The sequence below is a fragment of the Pelodiscus sinensis genome, chromosome 11, assembly GCF_052426305.1.
Source record: "Pelodiscus sinensis isolate ZL-2025 chromosome 11, ASM5242630v1, whole genome shotgun sequence".
Classification (NCBI taxonomy): domain Eukaryota; kingdom Metazoa; phylum Chordata; order Testudines; family Trionychidae; genus Pelodiscus; species Pelodiscus sinensis.
Window position 1 is genome coordinate 16,207,822 of NC_143062.1, and position 9,096 is coordinate 16,216,917.

The 9,096-nt window shown below is 57.2% G+C and overlaps 1 protein-coding gene across 1 annotated transcript; it reads left to right on the forward strand.

Annotated features, from left to right (window-relative positions):
- Positions 1-255: 255 nt before the first annotated feature.
- MEN1 (menin 1) lies at positions 256-8,603 on the forward strand. The gene is made up of 10 exons (XM_075939245.2): positions 256-413; positions 825-1,284; positions 1,614-1,822; positions 3,180-3,308; positions 4,336-4,376; positions 5,342-5,429; positions 5,678-5,814; positions 6,124-6,262; positions 6,466-6,636; positions 6,898-8,603. Exons 2-10 carry the CDS (start codon positions 843-845, stop codon positions 7,342-7,344), a joined length of 1,803 nt encoding a protein of 600 aa, XP_075795360.2. The 5' UTR covers positions 256-413; positions 825-842; the 3' UTR covers positions 7,345-8,603.
- The last annotated feature ends 493 nt before the right edge of the window (positions 8,604-9,096 follow it).

Genomic DNA, 9,096 nt, shown 5'->3' on the forward strand with positions numbered 1-9,096 from the left:
GAAGGGCTGTAGTTCCTGGGAAGACTACACGTTCCAGAATGCACTGCCCGGAGAACTACGACTCCCAGCATGCATCACGGCAGGTGTGTCCTTACAATTCGGGCGCCAATTTTCGTTTCCCATGAGGCGTTGGGGAGCTAGTTAACAGAACTACCAATCCCAACATGCCTTGGGGCATGCTGCTTTCCCTCCCCGGTATCAGACTATATTTCCAATAAGGCACCGGGGCTAGTTGTACATTATCACTCCCAGCATTCCTCGGGGAGATGGCGTGATTGGCTGGCCCGGCTTACTACAATTCCCATCGTGCCCTGCGGAACTGTGGCCCCCATGGTGCCTTGTGGCACTAGCATGGCTACTGTGTTTGTGCCGGGGAAGTGAAGCTGGTGGGGGAGGAGGGGCGGCTGCCTCTGGTAAGGGGGGGGGGCTGGGGGAGAGGGCCCCGAAAGCAAGTGTGAAAAATTGGGGCACTTTCTTCAGGGGGTGGGGTACAGGCGCTTGTGTGCGCCAATGCCCCTAATAACGGGACGGCTGGTCACCCTAGGTGTGGGGGTGGGAGTTCCTTCTCGGGCAGGTGGGGACAGAGACAGGTGGGGTGGGGGATCTCTTGAGGGGAGAGAGACAGATGCGATGGGGGGGGTTCCCTTTGGATGCAGGTGTGGACAAAGACAGATGGGGTGGGGAGGATCCCCCTTTGGGTGCAGGTGGGGACAGAGACATAGCTCCCAGACTTCAAGCTTCAGCTGTCTGAAGTGACATTGGAAGTGTCCCTCTTCCCCTGGCCCTCTCATCAGCCTCCCCTGATGCTCTTTACCTCTTCCCAGCTGCCCCGGGTGCCCACCATGGGGCTGAAGCCATGGCAAAAGGCCCTGTTCCCACTGCGCTCGGTGGAGGATGTGGTGCGGCTATTCGAGGCAGAGCTGCAGCAGGAACAGCCTGACCTGGTGCTGCTGTCGCTGGTGCTAGGCTTTGTGGAACATTTCCTGGCCGTAAACCGTGTCATACCTACCAATGTGCCAGGCATCAGCTTTGAGCCACGCCCGGGCCCTGAACCCGACAGCCTTACCTATTTCCCTGTGGCTGAGCTGTCCATTGTGGCAGCGCTTTATGCCCGCTTCACTGCCCAAATCCGTGGCGCTGTCGACTTGTCCCTCTACCCCCGGCCTGAGGGCTTCTCCTCTCGCGAACTGGTCAAGAAGGTGTCGGATGTTATCTGGAACAGCCTTAGCCGCTCCTACTTCAAAGACCGGGCCCACATCCAGTCCCTCTTCAGCTTCATCACAGGTAGGGGGCCCACTGGCATGGGGCTGGGGGCAGTATGGCTGGACTGGGGCATCCTGAAAGATCCCAGGTCTTTCTGTGGCCTGCAGCACAGCACCCCCTAGTGATGGGGCATTGGAGTTGGTACTGTGAAGACAGCACCCTCTCCTAAGCCCTGTTGTTTGTAGCATAGCGCCCTCTAGCACCGTGCTGGCATAGGGATCACCACTGACTTCAAGGGAAAGTGCACAGTGGCCCATTGGGATCAGCACTTTCAGAAGAGAGTACCCTCTACTGAGCCCCAAGCTGTTTCTTGCAACACAGCGCCCCTTAATGCGGTGTTTTCTTTGCAGGCACTAAGCTGGACAGCTCAGGGGTGGCTTTTGCTGTGGTGGGGGCCTGCCAGGTGCTGGGGCTGCCTGATGTGCACTTGGCGCTCTCGGAGGACCATGCCTGGGTGGTGTTTGGCCGGGATGGTGAGCAGACGGCCGAAGTGACCTGGCACGGCAAAGGCAACGAAGATCGGCGTGGACAGACTGTGAATGCTGGTGTGGCGGAGAGAGTAAGTGAGGGCAGGCTGTGAGCCTGTGAGGGGCTGGGGGGTTACAGTGAAATGTAGCTGCCGGGGGAGGTGAGGCTGTGGGGGGCTGTGAGATGTAGTGGGGAGCGTGCTGGGAGAATAGTCTTGGGGTCTGTGCAGAATTGGGGCTATCTATTTGGATCAGAAAACTGCTGTGCAAGTTCCCTTGTGCTTTAACCTTAGGAACTGGTGCAGCTGGTAACCTGTAACTGATCAGCATGAGATAAGGTCCCCCCCCATTAGGTGGGGTGCTGTTCAGACCCCAGCTGAGATTGGAGGCTTCTGTCTCATTCTGGGGTGTAATTCATCCCAGTGAGGGACAGTGTTGAAACAGAGCTCTGGATTAGATGTGAGTTAAAAACATTTTGAGTGACACAGAGATTGTGAATGAGTACAATATCGTCAGAAATGGCTACAAGGGAAACAAAGATAAAGCGCTTTCTAACAACTAAATGTAACAAGCTGGACTTAGTTCAAGGTAAAATTCTTACCACATGGTCCCAGCAATGGGGCTGCCCCAGGAATCTTGCAGAAAACCAGTTCTTTTGTCTTCTCGGGTATGAGAGAGAGCAAGCACTGGCGTGTGTGTGCCCCTCACTTTCCTAGTCCAGGCCCCCTTTGAAATACACTGTCCTGAGGTTATCCCTACACAGTTCCTTCCCACTGTGAGGATGCAGCCAAGAGGGTCTTGTGGTTAAAGAGGTTCCGTGTTGTTTACTAAAACTCAGAGTGCTTTGTTCTTGCCCCAAAGATCGGCACTTGGGTGGCGACTGACAGGAAGCTCTGGTCCCACCTGGCCTTAGAGGAACAGTGTCCCTCTCCCTCATCACATTTGTTGTAATTTATGCTTGTGTTCATTATTCTCCATATAGGGCTGCTCCACACATCTTGCCATGGTATTACTTAGGAGGCACCTTTTTCTTCTCCAGTGATACCTCACAAGGCACATTTGATACGATTATTACATTTGTGTGCAGAATGTAAATACGTTTGGTCACCAGCCCTCTTGGACCAACCACTGCTCATACTGAGATTGGCACTCACCTGCCTTGGACTAGGCATCGCTTGTACCCTGGCTAAGATCAACACCCCACCCGTGGTGGGACCAGATACTGCTTAGACCCCAGCTTAGATGGGGATAAGGTGTGCATCAGGCCAGGACCTCCTCTGAAGAGCTCACAGCTGAAATAGAGGCCTCGAGGGGAAGGGACTAGGCAGAGCTGGGGATAGAACCCAGGAGTCCTGGCTCCTACCACCACCCCTATGGTCTGGGCCAGCTGTGGGGCTTTTGGGGTAGGTTGGCCAAGATACCTCACTCACCTACTCCTGTCCCCCACAGAGCTGGCTGTACCTGAAGGGTTCGTACCTGCGCTGTGATCGGCACATGGAAGTGGCCTTCATGGTGTGTGCCATCAACCCTTCCATTGACCTGCACACCGATAGCTTGGAGTTGCTGCAGCTGCAGCAGGTGGGACGTGCCCCCTCCCCATGTGTGCATCTAGTCCTCTTCCCCCTGTGCACAGCCCCATGTCTGCTCCATCCCCAGGCCCATCAGCTTCCTCTCCCACCCCACAGGGCCTCTTCCAACTTGCTCCAACTTCCAACTGGAATGTGTCCAATCCAGGGTGTAGCTGCAGGTGGACCAGAGTCAGCCATGGCCCACCCACTGCCTTAGTATCCAGGCCTACCCACCCCCAGTCCTGGCTCGGGTCCCAAAAGGGAGGCTTTTCCCTCACTGCCTGGTGCTCCAGCTGGGCCTGGAGAATGGAGTTGGTGGTTAGCCCTGCTCTGCTTGCCCAACATTCCTGCCAGGGAGTGGAATTGAGGGCTTATAAGCCCCTGATCCTGTTAGGCAGCTGGAGTACCAGAGCCGGGACAAGCCCTGGTGCTCTAACATGCTCTCCGCCAGGAGCAGGGGCCAGCCAACGTGGGACAAGCCCCATTCCAAACTCTGCATCTGGGTGGGCAGAGAAGGGCATGCCCAGACCCTGCTCACCACTGGGAGGATCAGCCAGAATGGGATGGATCTCCATGTCCTGACCTCACTCAGAGCTCCAAGAGTGGGAGCAGAGCAGGGCAAGCTCCCATACTCCGATCCTGCTCCCCACTGGGAGCACTGGGCAGCGTAGCAAGGCAGGCCCCAATCCCTCTCTCCAGCAGAAGCACTCCCTGGGGAATCCCTGAGTGGAGCCCCTGGCCAGTGTAGCTATCCCTTCCTCCCCCCCCCCCCCATGGCCTTCTGGAGGGAGAGAGGTGGACCCATCATTGCCTGCTCACCTTAAGTCAGGGCCTACCTCCTTGTCTTATTCTGGCTATGCCACTGCTCCAGTCCCTTCTGCACCCCTCCATGTTCATCCATTTGTCTGTTCCTCTGCTGTGCACACCTCTCCCTTCCACTGGGAAATTATCCGCAGGGGGCATGGGGCTTACCCTCCTGTTCCTGCCCCCCCATGACTCTGTGTCCTCAGCAAGCCACCTTTCCCATTTCCTTGCAGCGCCTCCTGTGGGTTCTCTACGACATGGGGCACCTGGAGAGGTCAGTATGGCTGGTGTTTGAAGCCACAGTTTGGGGAGGGGAGTCGGGGGCTGGGAGTCTGGACTCCTGGGTTCTATCCCAGTTCTGGGAGACGGGGCAGCTTTGGACTTCAGCTGTCACCCCTGAATCCCTCTGTTTCTCCATTGTCAGGGGGATAATTAGGCTGGGCCAGTGAGGCGGTTTTATTTTGATAGTTCTGAGAGCTAAGCTTGATGTTGATTTTTTTTTAAAGCATTTTTCCTGGTTTTATTGGTTTTTAAACATCACTGTTCGGGGGACATTCTCGGGGGTCAGATGGTTATTTAGTGAGAGGAGATGTTGTGATGGCCAAAGTCAGCAGCTTTGTACTTGTTACCTGGTTCTGTCCGGTGTCGGAGGCTCCAAGGGAAACACCCTTCAGGCGGGCGTGCTTTGCTGACTTGTCTGGTCTGTAAATGTTAGTTAATAGCAAGGGAAGTGGTTCTCATTGCTTTGTGTGCTATGAAATCAGCCTTCAACATTAGGAGTCCCTCTAGCCATAGGGCTGGTGACCCTGCCCTTCGTAGAGCACTGGGAGGGAGGCAGGAGTGGTGATGGAGGTGTTCTTTAGTAGAGCTCAGCAACCCGACCTGAGCTCGATGGGGCCCACTCAGGACCAGGTTGGCTCCCTCCTCATGCCATGGGGCTGGCTGTACTCACTTCCTGCTAGTCACTGTGCTATATGTGCCAAAGGGTTGGGGTGCAGTGCTTGTGGCATAGAAGGGGACAGTATTGGAAGGAGTCAGTGCATGGGTCTTATCCAGCACCCCTTGAAATCACTGGGCCTTTTGCCTTCTGCTGCCTTGTGGTGCACCGCCCCTAAGTGCCAGGCATTGCAGTGCTGCCACAGTGCTGGCTGTCAGAGTCAGGATAGAAGGTCTCTTTCCCCAATTCCAGCTGCCTGTTTTCCCGGGGTAACACTCCTGTCCACTCTGCTGCTCTGGCAGGTACCCGATGGCGCTGGGTAACTTGGCTGACTTGGAGGAGCTGGAGCCGACACCAGGCAGACCAGACCCCCTCTCCATCTACCATAAGGTGACAGAGTACAAGACTGGAATTGCTGGGGCTGTGAGTTGGAATTGAGGGACACTAGCAGAGCTGTGGGGGGAAACCCAGAGCTGGGATGGCAGGGAGGGACTGTGGACCAGGCTTGAGGGGCATTGGTAGAGTTGGGTGGAGCTGGGATCCCAAGGGATTTATGGCTGGGATGTAATATGTGAAAGGTAAATGTTCTGATACTTTGGTGGGAACGGCCTTTTATTCTCTCCCTCCTCCCCCTGCAGGGCATCAACTCAGCCAGAAAGTACTACAACAATGAGCACATCTACCCTTACATGTACCTGGCCGGCTACCACTGTCGCAACAAAAATGTCAAGGAGGCGCTGGAGGCCTGGGCTGATACAGCCACTGTCATCCAGGAGTGAGTGCCTGGGGAGGCCCCCTACGGCCCCCAAACCTTCCCTTTGCTAGGGCCCGGCTGGCCACTAGCCCGGGCAACTGCTGGCCTAAAAATGAGGCTGCAGCTATTCATGTCTGGGAGGGAGATGTGGGACTTTCCCCTCTGAGGCGCTGGCTCTGATCTTGCCCCATACCTGGGAACTGGCTGGCACTGGGGAAGTGAGAAACAAGGGACGGCTTAAGCCTGGGAGAATGGGACATGGGGCCTTTCCCCTCTAGAGGGTGCTGGCCCCAGCTGCTAACTTCCTGGTCCTGTCCTGTCCTCTCCCAGCTATAACTACTGCCGGGAGGATGAGGAGATCTATAAAGAATTCTTTGATGTGGCCAACGATGTGGTTCCCAACCTGCTCAAGGAGGTGGCCAACCTGGCAGAGCCACCTGAGGAAAAGGGTCCTGGGGAGAGAGGAGAGGTGAGGCGGGTACTGGGCTGGGCCCTTGGGGCTGAGCACCAGTGAGGGCCGGAGGGGCCAGGGCGGGGGGATGCCACACTGGAGGGACCAGGGGGTTGGGCCGGGGAGGGAGGAATGCCAGGCTGGAGGGACTGGGGAGATGTGGGGGGATGCTGGGCTGGCATGCTGGGTCCCTGGAAGACACTAACTCTCTCCCTATTCAGGGGTCCCCAGTGCAGGCTGGAGGTTCGGCCCTGCAGGACCCCGAGTGCTTTGCACACCTGCTGCGCTTCTATGATGGCATCTGCAAGTGGGAAGAAGGCAGCCCCACACCTGTGCTGCATGTGGGCTGGGCCACATTCCTAGTGCAGTCCCTGGGGCGCTTTGATGGACAGGTGAGGGGTGATGGGGGCAGGGCTAGGCCTGGGAGCAGTTGTGAACCCGGGTTGGGATTGTGGGGGTTTTGTGCTGGGTTTTGGAGGGTTGGGAGACCCTGCCAGATTTGAGGGCTCATGTCTGGGGGTCCCTGCTGGATTTGGGAACTCAGGACTGGATGTGTCAGCAGGGCAGGGGCCTTAGGGTTGGGCTCTGGGGAGACTGGGGTGTGGCAGTAGCTATAGGGTGCAGGTCCCACCACTGACTCCCTCCCCTTCCAGGTGCGCCAGAAGGTGACTATTGTGGCACGAGAGGCGGAGGCCAATGAGGATGATGAGCAGGGCAGCGAGGATCCCCGTGAAGGGCGCCGGCGTGGACCCCGCCGCGAGTCCAAGCCTGAGGAGCCCCCCCTGCCCAAAAAGGCCCCTGAGCGGCGGCGCCCCAGCTCAGGCCAGCGACCAGACAAGCCCCCTGCAGGAGAGAAGGAGGAGGGGGGAGCCCCAGCCCCAGGGGCACCCCCTGCACCCCCACCTGAGGGCCCTGTCCTCACTTTTCAGAGTGAAAAGATGAAGGGTATGAAGGAGCTGCTTGTGGCTGCCAAGATCAACTCGAGCGCTATCAAGCTGCAGCTCACGGCCCAGTCCCAGGTGCAGATGAAGAAGCAGAAGGTGTCAGCTCCAAGAGACTATACCCTGGCCTTCCTCAAACGCCCCCGCAAGTCCCTCTGAGTCTCACAGGGGCACTGAGCCACAGAGCTGTCCCCTGCCAGTTTCTGAAGGGCTGCACCTCAGGTGGGGGAGGAATTGTTGCCTTTACTTGAGAGACGGGGGTAGTGCTTCCCCATCCTCAAGTGCAGGCCTCACCCCTGTTGGAGGGGAGAGGGGGCTCTGTGGGGTGGATGCTGAGATGGGGGAGCAGCTCTAATATTCCCCCCCTTTTGTATTCCAGAGACAGGAGCTGTTGTGGCCTCAGCTCCCCCCTCCCCCCCCCCGAGCTGTGGAGTTCAGAGGTGATGAGTTCTGTGCATTCTCCACGTCTCTGAGGGACCTGTAGGAGTTAGGTGGAGGAGCCCTTTGAGCCAGTTTATGGGGGTTCCCTCTACCCTGCACCTCTTCTGCTGGCGGGATACAGTATCACCTGGGTGCAGTATCACCAAAATACCCACCCCGAGACAGCCTGTGTCCTGCCCATGGGCCAGATGGGAGCCCATGCCTCCCTGGAGGACAAGGAAGTTGTATCCCTTTTTGTGTCCTGAGCCAGTGCTGGGTGGGGGTGGGAAGAAGGGTTAGCAGCTGACTTTGATTTTTCCCAAAGTTGGCTGCTGCATCCTTGTTAAGCAGGGACAGGGTCCTGAGCTTCAAAGGCATCTTCCAGCCCTACCCAAAGCCCTGGGTAGTTGCAACTGTTTGGGGTGGTGGGGGGTTTTGTACTTCCTCCCCCTGGAGTTTATCATGTGAACTTCTGCCAGTTGTGTTCTGTCCCCCTGTTCTCCTGGTCACGCTTCCTCTCCCTTCCGTGCAATCATGTTCTCAACAACAGCCTTTATGCTGAGAGCGCTAGACCTGCAGAAAGGGCAGGGTCGGATAGCAGGGGGAATGTTAGCACACCACAGCCATGGCGGAATAACAGAGAAAGCCAATGGGAATACTGGACAATTGTAAATCCTGCTAAACAAGCCCCAGCAGAGCCATGGCAAACGCATCTGGAAGGGGGGGGAGGGGGGCGCTACCTCTAAGGCACAGCTTAGGCAGAGAGCTATAGAGGTTGTGCAGACTGGCAGCCGAAGACCCCACTGTCTCAGGAGTTGCACTGAAGTGCCATGGGGGTCAGAGCAGGGTTGGGCGCCATTAGAAGGAGCGGGGAGGATGGGGCTGGGCTGGGACAGCTTTGGCAGCACTGAGATAAACAGCTCTGGGGGGGTCATGTCTACTACATGTGTATTTTTAGTTGCATGAAGGGTTAATAAAAATGGTTTTAAAATAACCTGCCCCTACTGGCTGGTTTGGTTATTGCAGATGCTGGCTCCCTCTTGGGAGCTGGCTGTGGGGAGAGTTACTGGCTACTCCAGCCCTGGCCTTTCCCAGCAGAGGTGCTGTGGGGGGAGGAAGGTGAGCTCCCATGTACCCCGGGTCTGGCCTTTCCCAGCAGGGGTCACTGTGGGAAGCGGGGCAAATGGCCCCTGCAAGGAGCCCCCTCCTTTCTTCCTCACCTCAGCCCCCTGCCAGTCTCACAGCCCTCAAGCCTAGCCAAGCTGGTTTCCCTGCTGCCTTTGCTGAGGGTTTGGCTGGTGCAGGGCCTGAGTGTGCTTCTAGCCTGCGGGGCTCCCTGCGGTGCCCAGGAGGGGGCTGGGAGAAAGGCCTCTGGAGCAGCTCTGGGCAGGCTCTGCGGCAGGTGCTCTGCTCTGGCTGTCACAAGCCATCAGTGCTGTGTGCAGGGAAAGCGAATGTGGTATTGCCCCCGGTGGGGAAGGGGGGGCGTTG

What these genes read in the sequence shown, in the direction of transcription:
- MEN1 (XM_075939245.2), top strand. Translation starts at nt 843, where the DNA reads ATGGGGCTGAAGCCATGGCAAAAGGCCCTGTTCCCACTGCGCTCGGTG. An exon ending in CCTCTTCAGCTTCATCACAG is followed by an intron (nt 1,285 to 1,613) that starts GTAGGGGGCCCA and finishes TTTTCTTTGCAG; the next exon opens with GCACTAAGCTGGACAGCTCA. An exon ending in TGGGGCGCTTTGATGGACAG is followed by an intron (nt 6,637 to 6,897) that starts GTGAGGGGTGAT and finishes CTCCCCTTCCAG; the next exon opens with GTGCGCCAGAAGGTGACTAT.